We start from the raw sequence: 20,088 nt of genomic DNA on the forward strand, positions 1-20,088 counted from the left end.
AATTGGTCCCTAGGAAAGACCTTCTTATAGAAAATGTGCCATATTGTGATGCACCAACTCAGAAGCAATGAATTTTTCTCGAATAAAATTAAGTCTTTATCATTTTTAATTTTAAAGTATATAACTCTGGCTAAACTCCTGGAAATGCAAATATTTTTCTCTGAAATGGCATATTGAAATTTAGTGCATTAAATTATAGTTTCATAATTAAGTTTCACATTGAAAGAATATTGCTGAAAACTGCAGAACATAGTTAAGTATTTCTAAAGAACATTAGGTAAGAAGACATTTCATTTTCACTGAAAATCAAACTGTATAAAGTGAAATAAATGCTTACGGAGGTATATCATATTCACTTCTGTTTGACTTTAATGAGTATTTTGGTTTTATCATAGCTATTTGAGAATGAAGTGTTTTGACAGGTTGGTGGGTTTTCTTCCCATGTGAAATGAAACTATTAGATTAAGTTAACGTTTAGTCCCGAAAAGAATTGGTCTAAAAATCACAGTGTGTGCCAACTTTCCACAGAAGGCAGCCTTTGTTCCTAAAGCACTGAAATTATTCCTGTAGCTAACAAATAATTATACAGTTTCCTTTTAGAGATAGAGTGTATCTCTGTTCCTAAGAGAAAATTTTTAATCAGTCTTCTGAAGATAGATGAATAAAATGTCAAAATCACATAAGATAACTGTGGAATAAAGAAATTCTAGTTTTTTAAGGAAATAGTGTCCCTTGATCCAACTATATAATATAGGCTTAGTAGAATTAGCTGTACTTAGACCACAGCTAGACCTTATTGTGAAAATGTAATATATGGCTGCATCCTCTTCATTTTAATCAATAAAATCTAAATGGCTTTTTTTTTTTTCTCCAACATTTTTCATCCCTGACAAGATTGACAGTATCACAGAACAGCTTGGCATTCTACCATCTAATGATAGGAACTATAAAACTGTGTTTAATATTCTTTTTGTTTCTCTTTTATCTATGCATCTTTACCATTCTGTTTTCTCAGTGAGCAGTGTATTCTCTTCCATTCACTGGTCAGTTCTCCCATTTGATGATGATACAGCGTTTTTAATTTTTACAGGATTCTCAATGCGAGCTTTGTTTGTTGGCAAACATATTGGTATTGCCATGCTCAATATAAAATGTCATGTTTTAAAATAATTTAATTTTAGTAGATAAAAAAATTATCAAAATTGCCTAGACATAGAACACTTAACAGTAAACCAGAGACTACCCTTAATGCCTCCTAATACTTTGGAGATTAGTAGTCTGCGAAATGGATTATATAGGTCAAAAGATTTGCTACATAATTTTTTTATCTCTCACGCCTCTTTCTTATTGTGTGTATGGAAATTATACCTACATAAACGTTGTTTCAGATTTGAAATTTGCCCTTATAAGAAAATGCTAAAGGCCGTCATGACACAATCACTGGTAAATTCTCTGACTTACTATTATTTCAGTAAGTGTTTATATTATGTCTTTTGAGGAAAGTTGGCTAAAATAGTTTAAATTTAATATATATTTTAATATTATTTAACATTTTTAGAAGTTTCTAGTATTTTTTCTTTAACCTGAATTCCCCTGTTCCATTCTTCACTCATGTTAATTTAAATATCTCATCAAAACATAGTTTAGTTTTTTTTTTACAATCTAGTTATCATTAGGAGCAACAGAGATTAATAACTAACATGTTACATAAAAAGTAATCATTCAGATGTTTATTTTATTGAAGCTAGTACGTTAGACATTTTAAAATATATACTATATATGTATATGTATTATATATGTGTATATATATAAATATATATATATAGTGATTTTGTGCCTTAAGACTATGCAGTACAGTTCCTATGTAATATACCAGGATATCAACAATAGGTTTCACTGTCATAGTTTTGAGAGATTTGGCACCCTGTCCTTAAAGAGCATATATTTATATTTCAAATTAATTTTAACATTATTTAATAGTTTTATTAGATCAGTTAAAACAATTTATGAGTTCTTGGCCTGTTGTGAAACAAAGATTGTCAGTATTCTAGAGAGTAAATTTTGAGAATGATGATTATCTAAGTGCTTGACTTCTCTGTGGTACAATGTCAAATTTAATTAAATCTTTTTTAGTTAGTTAAAAAAAAGCTTCCCATGTTCCCAGAGGGAATTACCCACATCTAACATTTCACTTTGACTATTGAAACCCAGTGAAAGTGGGTGGGTGCAAATTCTAATTGCAGATATCTAGGCTCAGAGGCCCAGCAGGACTTTGTAAAACAGTCTTTTGGCAGAAGTCAGAAAGAGTGTATGCCAGGAGACTTAGATTTGGCAAGCATATGTGGGGAAGAATCCTTCACTAAAGATTTGAAGCTAAAGGAAATATGAGAGATAGTTTGCATAACATCTAATTCAGAACATTGAAATTAAGATTTGAGTATAATTGTGTTTAAGTTGGTCCTCATTTTGCCTTCAGTTGCATATTTTAACATCAGTACAATGTCCAAAAAGCACACAATAATAAGAATAGGTAGAATTTCTACACTCATTGACAAAACCAATCATTTCACTGTAAACACAAAGCCATAGGTCAACAAAGAAGTGAAAATTCCATTTCTTAAGCAGAATTTTCTAAAGTGAAAGTAGATAAATAAAAAATTAATGTAACTTTACTATATATCAGGAGTAACCTATCAGAAATGAAATGGAAAAAAGATCCTGTGTTAGCAAACAAAACTAAAATAGGAAGCAACTTTTTAAAAAAACTGTAAAGCTTAAAAATGAAAGACATACTGTGTTCCTAGATGGGACAGTTGAAAATTGTAGAGATGACAGTTCTTTAAAATGTAGTCTATCAAGATCCCAACAGATTCACAGATATGTGTACATAAAAATATAAAACTTCTGTATTCTGTGAAAGCTACTATAAATAAAGTTTAGACAAATTTGCCACCGACGTAGTAATTAAAAATAGTTAAGATATAAGATGTTCCTATGACTCAGCAAAAGATAACTCTATGGAAAAATGGGCAAATGATATAAATAAGAAATTCACAAAACAAGCAATACTAACCCATTTAGTGGTCAAAGAAATGTAGGTTAAAACAAAGGAAACATTTTTCGTCATCAAAGTTGCAAAAGTTAAAGAAACTGGTCATATCCAGTATATGTAAAGGTGATACGCATGTGAGAAAATGGGCACTCTCATATATTTCAGGAAGGAATGTAAGTTATAGGGCCTTTTTGAAAGGGAAATTGACATCAAAATTTAAAATAAACATACTATTCAGAATGTATCCCAGTGGCTCACAAGAATACTAATAAATGTACACTTCAGGTATATGTACAGAAATTTCTACAGCATTGTTTAAACAGCCTAAATTTCCAAATTTAGGGGAACAATGAAGGAAGATATGGCTCATTCATACTCTGGGATATTATGCAGAAGTTGAAAAGTATGATATAGAATATATATATATGTATATATATATATATATACATGTCAAGTGAAAGAAGCACGTCACAGAATATATATTCTCTTTGAATCCACTTAGATACAAAACAACTATTTTTGTACACATATATGCATATGTGTATATAAGTACATAGAAGTAATGCATGCTAAATGTTAATAATTAGTCTGGGAGAAAAATGAGATTTGGGGAAGGGGACTAGTAACTTGAGGACTTTTATTCTGATAACTCCTGAATGTTTAAATGTTTTATAATTTTTAAAGGACAATAATACCTAAGCTACTAGTGATTTTTATGTAAAATTTTAAATTATAAAATGTTTCAAATATCAGCAACTGGTACATCAGACACTCGTACACCTAATTCCCACATTTGACAGATGTTACATTCTGCCATATTTGTTTAACAAAAATCTCCTTCCTTTTAAGCCATAAAATCCTGTAAAGCTGAAATCCTACCTCCCTTTTTATTTTCTTGTCTCATTTCAGGGATAATCACTATTTTATAGTCAGTGGATATCACTCCTGTACTTGTCTTTATACTTTTATCAAACGTGTGTGTGTTCAAAACAATATATTGTATTGTTCTGTGGCTTTAAAATGCAAGTGAATGGTGTTATGCTCCATATATTCTGCAACTTACTTTTCATCACACATTAGGTTCTGAGATTTATCTATACTGTTGGATAAATATCTAGGTCTTTCACTTTTATGTCTTATTCCATTGTAAGAATAAGCTAGTTTATTTATCCATGTCTCTTGATAAACAATAGTATTGTTTCATTTTTTTGATATTGCAAATGAATTTACTGAAAGCACTAGCACATGGATTCTTGCACCCATGTAAAAGTTTATCTAGGTATATACCAAGAAGCAGAACTGTTGAGGCATAGGGTATGTACATATTCCAGTTTTCCAGGAATTTTTTACTTGTTCTTTAAAGTAACTGTACCAATTTATACCCCAATCAACCCTGTGTGAGAGGTCCCTTTTCACCATATCCTCACTGTTATTGTTATATATAACTTTTCTCATTTTTGTCAAACTCATGGATATGAAAAGGTATCAGATTGTTTTAATTTGCATTTCTGGATTACTGGTGAGGTAGATCAGCTTGTCATGCTTATGGTCATTACAATTTTCCATTATGAATGTGTGTTCATATCCTTTGTTCACTTTTCTCTATTGGGTTGTCTGGCTTTTTCTTACTGATCCTTTATATACTCTTGATATTAATCCTGTGTTGGTTATCTGTGGTACAATTGCCTTTTTCCAATATGTGACTTGTCTTTCAATTCTGTTTATGATAAACCTGTAGTTTGGGACTTTTTTTTTTATCATATTCATTAAAAAAACTTTTCCTTTATTAATTTTGCCTTTATAGCTTTTTAAGAAATTCTTTCTACTCCAAATCATAAAGATATTCTAGTACATTTTCCTCTGAATGTTGAAGTTTTGCTTTTTATGCTTGGGCCTTTACATCATCTAGAATTTATTTTTATTTATGACATGAGAGAGGGATCTAATTTTATTTTTGTTAATGAGTTAACAGTTTGCTTCACCATCATTTATTGAATGGTCCGTCCTTTTCCTGATAACATGTAAAGCTACTTTGATCATATCCCAAGCTACTATATATTGGAATCAGTCTAACCCTCTTAGCTATTCAAAGACTGCTCCTACAGTTGTCCCCCTCCTCTGCCAAATATCTTTTTCCCTTTCTCCACTGGATTGTTCTCAACAGCATTCAACATTCTGAAATATTTCCCATCAAAAAAAAAACTTTCTTGAGCCCCAGCTCCCCACCTTGAGCTTCAGCACCATTTTTCTGCTCTTCTTTGTTCTAAGAGGTTTCTATATTTACTGTCTCCACTTCTGTCCCCATTCTCTCTTACACACACCCCAATCAGAATTTAATCCCAACCACTCCACTAAAACCCTTCTTGTCCCAGTTACCATTGACCTTTACTTGGTAAGTCCAAAGGTCAGTTCTCATTTCTTACTTTATTCACCCTGTCAGTAGCAATTGCATAATTGGTCATTCCCTCTTTTTTGAACCAAGACCTAGACACGTGTTTATTATAGACCTACTACAAGTAAGATACAGCCATGAACCAAAGTAACAAAAATGCCTGCCTCATCTTCTGCTTGTGATTTTAGATACACTCTCAGCCCTTGTTGATGCTGCTCTCAGCCTTCTGTGGGAAGACTGACCTATATGAATCAGCTCAAGTGGCTCTTGTACCCTCTGACTTTTGGTTGGTTCAGCCAGTGGCCAGAGATCAGAAGGAGGGAAGAGAGTGAAGGCAGGTATTTTTTTTCCTGGCTCTATCCCTGAGAGGTTGCCTCATGTTGGCATTGTGCCTCAAACTATCTCTCACGGTGACCTCTGTACAGTTCTTTCCTTCCAGTTTGGATAAGAGCTTCCCTCCCATCTTCAGATCTGGGGCAGCAACATCTCATCTGCTGCTATCCATGTGAGCTCCTTTACATGCACAGTTTTGTAAATAGACTCTTTATAAATAAATCTTCCTCAAACATGTATTTTTAAGTACATCATCTATTTCCTTTTAGGACTCTCACTAATTCACTGCCCTGGGGGAACTTAACTTTCTGTAGGTGAGAGACAGATAATAAACAAAATTAAAAAGTAAATAAGAAGGTGATAAGTAATGTGGAGAAAGATAAGGTAGAAAAGGGAAATAGGAAAGCCAGGAAGAACGAGGTGTTGCAATTTGAAGTCCTGCGGCCAGGGAAGGTCTCACTAAGGAAGTGATAGTTGAGCAAAGACGAAGGATCTGAGGGATCTAGCCATGCAGATATCTAAGGGAAGAGCTTCCCAAGCAGAGCAAACTGCTAATGCAGTGTTCCTGAGACAGGTTCTTGTCTGCTATGTTTGAGGAGAACCAAGTGACAGGAGCAAAGTGATTTTAGGGGGAGAGTAGTAGGAGACAGAGTCATAGAAATGAGGGATTTCCCTGGTGGCTTAGTGGATAAGGCTCTGCACTCCTAAAGCAGGGGGGCTGGATTTGATCCCTGGTCAGGGAACTAGATTCCACACACATGCCGCAACTAAGGAGCCCGCCTGCTGCAACTAAGACCTGGTGCAAACAAATAAATAAATATATATTTTTAAAAAGTCATGGAAATGATATGGTAGAAGGAGGCAGAGAGTAGATGCCAGGTTACGTAGGCTATTATAAGGACTGTGGTTTTTACTCTTAATAAAATGCAGAGCCATTAGATGGTTTTGGGAAGAGGAGTGATATGATCTGATTTTAAGTTTTAAAGACATCATTCTGGCTGTTGTGTTGAGAATAGACCATGGTGGCAAGGATGAATTCAGGGATACTAACTAGAAGTTTCTTGCGTTATTCTAGGTAAGAGATGATAGTGGCTTATACCAGAGTGGCAGCAGTGATGGTGGTGAGAAGTGGCAAAATTATGGGTATATTTTGATACAGCTCCTGGGTTTCCTGATGGATTGAATCTAAGGTAAGAGGAAAAGAAAAGAGTCAGGGATGATTCCCAAGGGTTTTGGCCTGTGCAGGTGGAAGGATATTGTTGCCGTCAATTGTAATGGTGAAAACAGACTAGATTTGTGAAAAAAGATCAAGCATTTCATTTTGGGCATGTATTAATTGAAATATCTAGAAGGTATCCAAGTGGAGATGTTAATAAGACACTGGACTAAGATCTGAAGTTCAGGAAGTGGTCTGGGCTGGAGATATAAATTTGGGAGCCATTAATATAGATAAAATACTTACAGTCATGGCATTGGATGATATCACTAAGCAATTGACATAGAGAAGAAGAAAAGTCCATGATTGAGTCTTTTTTGGCACTCCAATGTTAAAAGTTAAAGAGAGAAGAAACAACAAGCACAAGAGACAAAGAAGTTTCTGAAAACAAGGAGAATGTAGAACAGAAGTTGGCAAACTATGGCTCACAGGGGCCAAATCTGACCCACTGTCTTTTTTTGTAAATAAACTTTTATTGGAACACTACCACACTTATTCATTTACATATTCTCTATGGCTGCTTTCATACTACAGTGGCATAGTTGAGTAATTTCAACAAACTGTATTATCCACAAAGCCCAAAATTGCTATCTGGCCCCCTTGCAGAAAAAGCTTGTTGACCCCTGGTGTGTAGAGTCTTAGAAGCCAAATAAAAAAAAGTGTTTCGTTGCGAGGGAGTGACTGCATTGCGATCATAATTAAAAATTCCACTAGGAAGGGCAACATGGAGCTGACTTTGGTGACTTTGGCAAGACAGTTTCAGTGAAATAATTGGAGAAACATACTCTTGTTGATTATTCCCAGATCTTTAAATTTGTTGTAATCACAGTTAAAATTGCAGTAGGATTTTTATAAGGAACTGATAAAACTTACTAAAAAATTTATGAGGAATAATAAAAGTCCTTAAATGGCTAAATCAGCTATGACAAAAGAATAAAATTAGATATCCATATGCAAAAAAATGGAACTTTGGTCTATGCTTGACACCGTATACAATTATCTCAAAATCAATCATAGATCTAAATACAAAGCCTCAAACTGTAAAACTTCTTGAAGTAGCAGGAGAAAATCTTTGTGACTTTGGGTTAGACAAAGTTTTCTAAGATACGACACCAAAAGCACAATACATACAAGAAAAAATTAATAAACTGGACTTTGTCAAAATTAAAAACCTTGCCCTGTAAAAGATAATTGTTAAGAGAATGAGAAGATAAGCCACAGATGGGGAGAAAATACTAAAAATCATAAACTGATTAAAAAAAAACTTGTTATCCAGAAAATATAAAAGACTTTTAATAGGAAAACAAAAAACAATTTTTTAATATTTGAGTAGATACTTTTTCAAAAAATATATAAATGGAAAAACTATATATGTACAAATGGAAAATAAGCACATAAAAAGATCTCAACATCATTAGTCATTACAAATTAAAATCATAATGAGATACTACTACATACCTATTATGATAGCTAAAATTAGAATGACTGAACATACCAAGTCTTGGCAAGGATGTAAAGGAACTGAAATCCTCATTCATTACTGAGAGAAATGTAAAATGGCAGAACAACTTTGGAAAACTATTCAGCCATTTCTTACAAAGTTAAACATATACTTCCTTTATAATCCAGACTTCCGCTCCTAGGTATTTACCTAAGGGAAGTGAAAGCACAAAGACTTACATGTTTATATTACACAGCAAAAGAAATCATCAACAAAATGAAAAGGCAACTTCCAGACAGAAAATATTTGCAAATAATATATCTGATAAGGAGTTAATATCCAAATTATATAAATAACTCATATAACTGAATAGCAAAAAAAATCTAATTTTAAAATAGGCAGAGGATCTGAATAGACATTTTTCCAAAGAAGACATTCAGATGGCCAACAGGTACATGAAAAGATGTTTTTTTTTTTTTGGCCACGCCACACAGCATGTGGGATCATAGTTCCCCAACCAGGGATCAAACCCAAGCCCTCAGCTGTGAAAGCACAGGGTCCTAACCATTGGACTGCCAGGGAATTACCGAAAAGATGTTCAGCATCACTAATCATCAGGGTAATGCAAATCAAAACCACAGTGAGCTATCATCTCACACCTGTTAGAATGGCTATTAGCAAAAAGACAAGAAATAGCAAGTGTTGGCAAGCATGTGGAGAAAAGGGAGCTCTTGTTCACTGGTAGTGGGAATGTAAATTGGTGGAGCCACTATGGAAAACAGTATGGAGGTTCCTCAAAAAATTAAAAATAGTACAACTGTGTGACCCACCTACTCCACTTCTGGGTATTTATCTGAAGAACATGAGAACACTGATTTGAAAAGGTATATGCATCCCTGTGTTCACTGCACCATTATTTATAATAGCCAAGATATGGAAACAACCTAAGTGTCCATCAGTGGGTGAATGGATAAAGATGTGACATATATACACAATGGAGTACTACTTAGCCATAGAAAAGAATGAAATCCTGCCATTTGAACAACATGGATGGACCTTGAAAGTATTATGCTAATTGAAGTAAGACAAATGGAGAAAGACAAAACACTTATGATTTCACTCATATGTGGAACCTTAAAAAAACAAAACAAAATAAAACAAAAATAAACTCATAGATACAGAGATTAGATTAGTGGTTGCCAGAGGGGGAGGGGTTGCCAGTGGGTGAAATGGTGAACAGGCCAACTGTATGGTGATGGATGGTAACCAAATTTGTGGTAGTGCTCACTTTGTAGTATATACAGATACAGCATTAAAGTATAATGCTGTATAATGTTGAAGTGTATATAATTTTTTAAAAATAGGCCTAGCATGTCATCCAGCAATTCTCCTTCTGGGTTTTTATGTGAAGGAAATGAAAATGCTAACTGGAAAAAATATATGCACCCCTATGTTCATTGCAGCATTATTTACCATAGCCAAGGCATGGAAGCAACCTAAGTGTCTTTTAATGAATGACTGGACAAGGAAAATGTTGTATGTGTCTGTATATATGTATATGTGTGTGTATGCATTTAATACAATGCAATATCATTCAGCCATAAAAAAAGAAGGAAATCTTGCCATTTATGACAACGTAGGTGGACCTTGTCTGCTAAGTCAAACGGAGAAAGACAAATAATGGATGCTCTCACTTAGACGTGAAATCTAAGAAGGAAACAAAACAAACAAAAAACGCAAACTCATAGTACTGGGTGTTTGCTGAAGGCAGGGTTTGAGGGGTGGGAGAAATGAGTGAAGGGAATCAAAAGGTACAAACTTCCAGTTGTAAAATAAATAAACCATGGGTTTGTAATGTACAATATGGTGACTATAGTTAATAATATTGTATTATATATTTGAAAGTTGCTAAGAGAACATATCTTAAAAGTTCTCATCACAAGAAAAAAAGATTTGCAGCTGTGTGTAGACTTAATGTGGTGATCATTTGGCAATATATACAAACATCGAATCATTATGTTGTGTGTGTGATACTGGGATAATGTTGAATGTCAATTACATCTCAATTTTTAAAAAAAGACTTAGTTATAGCAGCCTTATTTATAATGGCCCCAAACTGGAAACAACCCAAATATCCATCAGCAGATGAAGGAATAACCAAATTGTATGTCTGTACAATGGAATACTTCTCATGAATAAAAAGAAATGAACTATTGCTGCAAACAACAGCATAGATGCATCTCAAGGTACTTATCCTGAGTGAAAGAAACCAGACAAAAACAAGTACATATTTTATGATTCCTTTTCTATAAAGTTCTAGAAAACACAAATTAATTCATAGTGACTGAAAGCAGATCAGTGGTTGCCAGGGGATGAGAGCAGGGAGTGGGTGGAGGGAGGGACTGAAAAGGTGCATGAGGAAATTTTAAAGGGTGATGGATATTTTCATTATCCTGATTGTGGTGATGGTTTCATGGGTGTATGTACATTTTTAATGTGTATAGTTTACTGTATTTCAATCATAACTCAATAAAGCTGTTTAAAAAATACTACAAAGCCATAATGATTTTTTTTTTAAATGTAGTATTGGTGAAAGAACTGAAGGATGGTTAGCAGCTGACCAGAAGAGAGCTCAGGAGTAGAGGAGTAGACCCATATTCTCTCTCTCTCTCTTTCTCTCTCTGTTCCTTTTGCACAGTTATGTGTTCTTTATATCTTTCATCATTTAAAGATAATTTTGTACTCTTTCAGAATATTTCATTTGTTCATGACATAGTCTTTCCTCATGTGTTCTGTAGTATTTTTTTTGTTTGTTTTTTTCTGCAGTACACGGGCCTCTCGCTGTTGTGGCCTCTCCCGTTGCAGAGCACAGGCTCTGGACGCGCAGGCTCAGCAGCCATGGCTCACGAGCCCAGCTGCTCCGCGGCACGTGGGATCTCCCCGGACCGGGGCACGAACCTGTGTCCCCTGCATCCACTGCGCCACCAGGGAAGCCCTGTTCTGTAGTTCTTTATTGTAAGTATATCTTGAAGGGCAATTGTTAATTCACTGAGGATCCCATATGGAGTTGTGGATTGTGATATAGGTGCTAGAGAATCAAAGACAAGACAGTCTAGCAGGAAAGACTCAGAAAGTAGGCAATTGTAGTGTAATTAGTGCTACACAGGAATTATACAGTTTTAAGAATATAAAGTAATTTATTAGAAAGTGGTTTGCAAAATATAAATATATAAGATAATGTGCTTTTAATCTCTTGAAAGAAGTAAACCTATAAAATAACTCATACCTAACATTTAAAATATATAAATTGGAATAAAAAAATGGGATTTTGTGAGGCAGGAGAAGTTTGGGGAAACCTTAAGCTTTCTGCCACAAACTTCTTTTGTAGCATTTTTCTCTCCTGTTATCTTTTACTCTGGCAACAGAGTGAAAGGGCTACTGTTTTAGGTAAGATTTCCAGAGAAACGGACTTTGAGACAGAGATACGGATACAGGAGTGCAGTCAGGAGTAACCTCTGTGAGGGAGTGAGAAGTGAGATTGGGCAGAAGGAGTTGTTGAACTGTGATGCAGCTGCAGAGGAGCCCTGGAGCTGAACTGGCTTTCAGAATTCTGAACTGCGGGAAGGGGACTGGGCTTTTGTTCGCTGGTATCAACAGTCATTGAAGGTGGGGCAACCCCAGGGAAGAGACAAAACCTTAGTGAGGCAGCTTCCTTCAGTGCGACAACTCCTAGAAAGAACAGTAGCTGTGCACAGTCCCAGGAGCTAAGGAAATGAATGCCTCCTTCTGAAGGGGACGTCTGGGTAGTTGCACAGAACCCACTACACCAAATAAGGTTCTTCTGTAATTAGCTCAAACTGCTTGAGCAAGAGAGGCAGAATTGTAAAGCTGGGTGTTTCTCTTCTGGGAAGTAAGTACCCCAGGGACAGTTTGTTACCTATTCAGACCAAAAGAAGATGGCAAGTCCATTAGAAAAGAGCTAATTATGAGTTGAGATTCAAAGTGAGTTAATGTGTGGGGTCATTATTCATTCAATAAATGTCTAATGTCACCTGGAGATAAGCCTACCAAAGAGGGAACAGGGTCCTGGGTTCTAGTCATAGCTCTGGCAGTGAAAATTGGGTCTTTGAGCAAATCATTTATCATTCCTGGATTTTAGTTTTTTGAGGAATCTCCATACTATTTTTCATAGATGCTGCACCAATTTACATCCTACCAACAGTGTATAAGTTTTCCCTTTTCTCCACATCCATGTCAACATTTGTTATTTGTCATCCTTTTGATGATAGACATTTTTTTCTTTTTTAAAAAAAATATTTATTTATTTTATTTATTTGACTGCGCCGGGTCTTAGTTGCGGCACACGGGATTTCCGTTGCTGCCTGCAGGATCTTCGTTGCAGCATGTGGGATCTTTAGTTGTGGCATGCGGGATCTTTTAGTTGTGGCACGCTGGATCTTTTTAGTTGCAGCATGCAGGATCTTTAGTTGCGGCACGTGGGATCTAGTTCCCTGACCAGGGATCAAACCCTGGCCCCCTGCATTGGGAGCGTGGAGTGTTAGCCACTGGACCACCGGGGAAGTCCCTTGATGATAGCCATTCTGACAGGTGTGAAGTGGTATCTCAGTGTGGTTTTGATTTGCATTTCTCTGATGATTAATTACATCAAGCATCTTTTCATGTGCCTGTTGGCCATTTGTACGTCTTCTTTGAAAAGAATCTATTCAGATCTTCTGCCCATTTTTTATTCCAGTTGTTTGTTTTTTTGATGTTGAGTTATATGAGCTGTTTCTATATTTTGGATATTAATCCCTTATAGGTCACATCATTTGCAAATATTTTCCCCCATTCAGTAGGTTGCCTTTTCGTTTTGTTGATGGTTTCCTTTGCTGTGCAAAAACTTTTAAATTTAATTAGGTCCCATTGGTTTATTTTTGCTTTTATTTCTTTTTCCTTAGGAGACAGATCCAAAAACATATTGCTACAATTTATGTCAGTGCTCCACCTATGTTTTCTTCTAGGAGTTTTATGGTTTTTCGTCTTACATGTAAGTGTTTAATCCATTTTGAGTTTATTTTTGTATATGGTGTGAGAAAATGTCCTAAATTCATTATACTACATGTAGCTGTCCAGTTTTCCCAGCACTTCTTTTTAAAGTGACTATATTTTCCTCATTGTATATTCTTTTCTCCTTTGCTGTAGATTAATTGATGATAAGTGCATGGGTTTATTTCTGAGCTCTCTATTCTGACCATTGATCTATGTGTCTGTTTTTGTGTCAGTACCACACTGTTTTGTTTTTTTTTTTTGGGTTTTTTTTTTTTTGCGGTACACGGGCCTCTCACTGTTGTGGCCTCTCCCGTTGTGGAACGCAGGCTCCAGATGCGCAGGCTCAGCGGCCATGGCTCACGGGCCCAGGTGCTCTGCGGCATGTGGGATCTTTCCAGACCGGGGCACAAACCCGTGTCCCCTGCATCGGCAGGCGGACTCTCAACCACTGCGCCACCAGGGAAGCCCCACACTGTTTTGATTACTGTAGCTTTGTAGTATAGTCTGAAGTCAATGGCTTGTAATTTTCTTTTTGTGATATCTTTGTCTAGTTTTGGTATCAGGGCGATGCTGGCCTTGTAGAATGAGTTTGGAACTGTTCCTTCCTCTGCAATTTTTTGGAATAGTTTGAGAAGAATAGGTGTTAATACTAAATGTTTGGTAGAATTCACCTGTGAAGCCTTCTGGTTCTGAACTTCTGTTGGTTGGGAGTTTTGCAATTACTGATTCAATATCATTACTGGTAATTGGTCTGTTCATATTTTCTGTATCTTCCTGGTTCAGTCTTACAAGATTGTACATTTCTAGGAATTTGTCCTAGGTTGTCCATTTTATTTATTTACTAATCTCTCATGATCCTTTGTATTTCTGTGGTGTCAATGTAACTTTTCCTTTTACATTTCTTATTCTGTTGATTTGGGCCCTCTTTTTTTCTTGATGAGGTTGGCTAAAAGTTTATCAATTTTGTTTATCTTTTCAAAGAACCAACTTTTAGTTTCATTGATCTTTTCTATGTTTCTTTTTTTAGTCTCTTTCATTTATTTCTGCTCTGATCTTTATTATATTTTTCCTTCTCCAACTTTGGGTTTTGTTTGTTCTTCTTCTGGTTCCTTTAGGTATAAGTTTAGGTTGTTTATTTGAGATTTTTCTTGTTTCCTGAGGTAGGCTTGTGTCACTATAAACTTCCCTTTTAGAACTGCACAAAACATAAACAAGTAGAAATGCATGAGACACTAAAAAGTCCATGGAGTTCTGGGGCTAGTGCTGGCTCAGTGGTGGGTGGACCCAGGCCCCTGGATCTCTGGCTTCAGGGTCCTGGGGGTCCTGGAGCTGGTTTTGGCCCACTCGTGGGCTGGGCAAGTTCCTGACACAGTTGGCTGTAGGGTCCAGGGTGTCCTGAAGTTTGTGTCACCTGCTGGTGAGTGAGACCAGACTTGGGGCAGCTGGGTGAGGGGCCCAAGGTGTCTCAGAGCTGATGTTGGCCCCTTGAGTGTGGGCTGGGTCCTGGCACAGAAAGCTGTGGGGCTGTGGTGTTCCTGGGGCTAGCGTCTGCCTGCTGGTGGGTGGGGCCTGAGTCCAGGAAATCCTGGGGCTGGTGCCTGCCAGTAGTGGGTGGAGCTGGGTCCAAGGCTGTCTGACTTCAGGGCCCACTGGTGGATGGAGCCGAGGCCCAGGGGTTCCAGGGCTAATGCCACCTCACTGGTAGGCAGAGCTGGGCCCCAAGGTCTCTGGCTGCAGGGCCCTGGGGTTCCTGGGGCTTGTGCCTGTCCACTGGTGTGTAAGGCCAGGTCGTGGGCCCTCTGGTGGACAGGGCTGTGTCCCAGGCTTGTTGTGAGCTCAGGGAGTCTTAAAGCAACCTGCCTGATGGTGGGTGGGCCTGTGTCTAGTTGCTTGGCCTGAGGTGTTTCCATATGGTGTCCAGAGGCTGGTGGGTAGGGCCAGGTCCTGATGCTAATAAGCTAGAGGGAAGATTCTAAAATGGCACTCACCAGCACCAGTGTCCACGTGGTAGAACAAGCTCCCCAAAAGTGCTGCCACCAGTGTCTGTGATCTCAGGGTGAGCTCCAGTTGCCTCCTTGTCTCTCTGGGGGACTCTCCAAGATCAGCAGGTGAATGTGACCCCGTCTCCTTTCGAATTACTGCTTCTGCCCTGGCTCCCGGAGCTTGTGAGATTTTCTGTGCTTCCTTTAAGTGTGCAGTCTCTAATCCCTGCAGCCCCTTGGGTGTCCTGAATGTAAGCCCCATTGACCTTCAAAGCCAAACGTTCTGGGGATCTGTCTTCCTGGTGCAGGACCTCTGGGCTGGGGAGCCCTATGTGTTTCCTGGACCACTCAATCCTTGAGGGAAACCTCTGCAATTGTAATTATCCTCCTATTTGTTGGTTGCCCACTCAGGGAATGGGTCTTGACTATACTGCGTCTCTGCCTGCCCGCCCCCCCCCCGTCCCATCTTGTTGTGGTTCCTTCTTTATAACTTTAGATGTAGAAGATCTTTTCTGCTAGATTCCAGTCTTTCTCATCAATAGTTGCTCTCTGAATAATTGTAATTTTGGTATGCCCATGAGAGGAGGTGAGCTCAGGGTCTTCCTACTCCACCATCTTGACCAATGAAAGTTTTTATTTAAAAATAAACTACAATATATGTTACATTGTTAGCCCCTGTGATCTTGGGATAGTGACTTGAACATAACATTTGAAAAATAAAAGAAATTGTTGATATTAATAATGGTATACATTATACCAGTAAGTGGTAAGCTCATAATCCTGTTATATTTCAAGATTTTAAAATAATCCAATTACCATTTAATTCAGTCTGGTACCAGGAAGCTCCCTGATTGATAGTAGCTTATATTTTTGCTAATTGTGAATGTACCTCAGTATCCCTTTCTGATGAATGTAATTCTGACCCTTTACACTAAAAATAAAGTCTGACCATTTTTTCCAGGAACTGTAGAGCTTTATTACTTCCCTCTACAATAGTGAACCAATAAGGCTGAAAAATAGAATTCTTTGAGATGCGTCATTAACTATTATATACAGAACTTGAGATGCTATAAATGTCATTTGCAAACACATCGTGTTGCGGCTTTGATACACACACAATGCAGAAAAGAAAAGTTGTTGGGTGGCCACAGCAACTGTGTTGTAGGTGTCTATTGGAATAAGGTCTTGATTAATTCTGTTTATGATCACTCTAATTTCTTTGCATTTTATATCAATATGGCTGAGTAACGGTTGGTACAGGAATTACTTTATTACTTCCCTCTACAATAGTGAACCAATAAGGCTGAAAAATAGAATTCTTTGAGATGTGTCATTAACTATTATATACAGAACTTGAGATGCTATAAATGTCATTTGCAAACACATCGTGTTGTGGCTTTGATACACACACAATGCAGAAAAGAAAAGTTGTGGGTGGCCACAGCAACTGTGTTGTAGGTGTCTATTGGAATAAGGTCTTGATTAATTCTGTTTATGATCACTCTAATTTCTTTGCATTTTATATCAATATGGCTGAGTAACGGTTGGTACAGGAATTACTTTAAAGTACTGAATTTCTATAAATGTTATCTGTCAGCACGTAGTGCTCTGATCACACACTTGCACTTAATTATGTCATTTGTTTTAGGAATAACCTGTTTAAAAAATACTTTTGACTTTTTTCTCAGAAAATATTTCCAAGCAAGCAGCATGTAACACTTCATCTGCAATAGCATATTTAGCTAATGTGACTTTATAGCACCTTGATAGGACATCTTATTATACATGTAGAAAATGAGGTAGAATGACAGAAGATAATAAATTATTTAAGATCACACAGTAAATCAGGACAGAACTGTTATTGATATTTTGCTCAGGACAAGCCATTCTCGAAGTGGTATTTTGTGAAACGTGTGCTATGCCTGATTGCTAGAGCACAGTTCTACATTATCAGTGCCTATGTGTACTTGACTTTAATCTCCAAGTTATACACACTTGTTTGTGTGTCTCCAAGGTTGAAATGTTTCCAGGAGTACCTCACCTGAGACTAAATGTTTTGCTTATCTATTCTGTGAAAATTAGTTAGGGTTTTCTGGAGAAACAGACCAATATCTGTAAATCTTTATACTTATAGGAATTGGCTCATGCCAGCTATGGAGGCCAAGTCCCACGATCTGCCATCTCCAAGCTGGAGAACCAGGAAAGCTGGTGATATGGAGTCAGTCCCAGTCCAAAGTCCTAAGAATAGGAGTGGGAGTGGCAGAGCCACGTGGTGTCAGTCCTGATCTGAGTCTGACAGCCTGAGGACCAGGAGCACCCGTGTCTGAGGGCAGGAGAAGATGGATGTTTCAGCTCAAACAGAGCAAATTCGTCATTCCTCCACTTTTTGTTCTGTTCATGCCCACAACATTGGTAACGAAGATCTTCTATACTGATTCAAATGCTAATCTCTTCTGGAGACACCCTCACAGAAACACCCAGAAATAAGGTCTTACCAACTATCTGGGCATCCTTTTTTTAAAAATTAATTTATTTATTTATTTTTGGCTGTGTTGGGTCTTCGTTGCTGCGTGCGGGCTTTTCTCTAGCTGTGGAGAGCGGGGGCTACTTTACTTTGCGGTGCGCGGGTTTCTCATTGTGGTGGCTTCTGTTGTTGTGGAGCATGGGCTGTAGGCACACGGGCTTCAGTAGTTGTGGCACGCGGGCTCTTGAGCGCAGGCTCAGTAGTTGTGGCGCACGGGCTTAGTTGCTCCGTGGCGTGTGGGATCTTCCCGGAGCAGGGCTCAAACCTGTGTTCCCTGCATTGGCAGGCGGGTTCTCAACCACTGCACCACCAGGGAAGCCCTGGGCATCCTTTAGCCAATCAGGTTGACACATAAAATTAATCATCATACCCAGCCAAATCAATATTTATTAATAACACCCTCTCCTATGCAAAGCACCAGATACTATGAAAAATATACAGGAAGTGAGAAATGTGACCGTACCCTCAGAATTTACAATGTAATACTCCCTTGTGTGAGCACACTATCTGTGGGAAAAACAACAACAAAAAGCAATCCCAGAATACCCACTCTTTCTCCAGAGGATGAAGCTTTCATGAACTACTTCTGTTACAGGGTGGAAGAGCTTCATGCCTAACAATATCCTCTGACTTCTTTGTTTCATTTTTCCACCTCTACAATTTATAAAATAAAGAGGAAAATGTTTTTACTTACTTGCAAAAATGAACTGTTCTTTCTCATTTTTTTCTCTATTAGCCCCCTTTTTTCGCACTTGCCATCAGCTGTTTTCCATAGGTGAATTGTGTAAATTTTAATGTTTTATTAATTGGTAAATACGGGTATTGAAAAGAACATGGCAAGTTAGCATTGATTCATATGTATACATAAAGTCAGAAATAATTTGAATAACTAAACTGCACCTGAAGAATATTCACAATAAACATTGTGCAAATTTATAATTTTAGTATGATAATTAGCAGTATAAATAATGTATCACTCCCCAAACCTTTCAAACAGTTCTGACTCACCATTACATAGTGCTCACATGGATGAGTGCTCCCAGAAATTGTTTGGATTCATAAGAAAGAGTAGCTAAGTTTTTCTATTTTAAAATCTCTGTGAAGACAAGAAATTTCCACTCAAATTTTAATATTGAAATAGAATCTCATAATGCAAAGATAAAACAGATTTTTTTACAAACACCCAAGTCAGTAAGAAGTTCTTTAGCAATCCAGAAGTCCCCAAGTCCTGAGATGAGACTATTCCGGAGTAGGTAGGAACATTGGCTTTTGTCACTAGACTGCCTGGATTGTCTCCCAACTTAGCCACTAGCTTTGTGTGCAGAGTCAGGTTATCTAACCTCTGTGTGTCAGCTTCCTCATCCGTAAAGGGAGAATAATAGTCCCTGCTTGAAATTAATTAAATACGTTTTTAAAAAATATTTATTAATTTGGCTGCACCAGGTCTTAGTTGCAGCATTCGGGATCTTTAGTTGCGACATGCAAACTCTTAGTTGTGGCATGTGGGATCTAGTTCTCTGACCAGGGATTGAACCCAGGCCCCCTGCATTGGGAGCGAGGAGTCTTAGCCACTGGACCACCAGGGGAGTCCCTAAATAAATACATTTTAACTACTTAGAACAGTGCCTGGCACATTGTAAGTTCATAATATGTTACCTATTATTGGCATTATTTGATAGCGACAGTGAATCAAAGAAAACAGAGCTACTGCTAAATGAAATTTTAAACAAAACGAATGCAGGTGAAGACTCACACATCACTGCACTTGTATTTGCATTTCTACTATTTGTTGTAGACGAGTACCCTGCAATTCTGTTTTGGTCTCAGATGATACACTCTCTGCTTCTTGTCCAGATCTTGTGCTTCAGCAGGCTTCTTTGACAGAGTGACAAGTGAGTGGCGTGGACGCAGATGAGGACATGAGTGTGGGACATGGCACCCTTAACTTCTCCATACCATTCTCAGCAGTTCCCTCAGAAAGACAAATCCAGATTGCAGTGTCATTTTCTACCTTCATCCTACTGCTTATCCAGTCTTGGCTTCTTACTCTGCTTGCTGCCAAGCTTCTAGATTTGTGCAAGATTCAGGTTTTCAGGCCT

The 20,088-nt window shown here is 37.5% G+C and overlaps 1 protein-coding gene across 4 annotated transcripts in view; it reads left to right on the forward strand.

The window, feature by feature from the left end:
* LYRM7 (LYR motif containing 7) overlaps positions 1 to 20,088 on the forward strand; it is a 73,401-nt gene that overhangs the window by 42,464 nt on the left and 10,849 nt on the right. For 2 of the 4 annotated variants that reach the window (XM_030762733.2, XM_022588725.3), the window contains exon 5: positions 1 to 20,088. This exon is cut by the window's right edge and continues 10,849 nt beyond it. In XM_030762733.2, the coding sequence (XP_030618593.1) occupies positions 1 to 71 (71 nt within the window). In that variant the 3' untranslated portion in view covers positions 72 to 20,088. The other 2 variants (XR_016392763.1, XR_016392762.1) reach the window with 2 other exon arrangements.

This window comes from Delphinapterus leucas, chromosome 3, assembly GCF_059928025.1.
Source record: "Delphinapterus leucas isolate spDelLeu-1000000601 "Yukka" chromosome 3, BTC_Dleu_Yukka2, whole genome shotgun sequence".
NCBI classification, from domain to species: domain Eukaryota; kingdom Metazoa; phylum Chordata; class Mammalia; order Artiodactyla; family Monodontidae; genus Delphinapterus; species Delphinapterus leucas.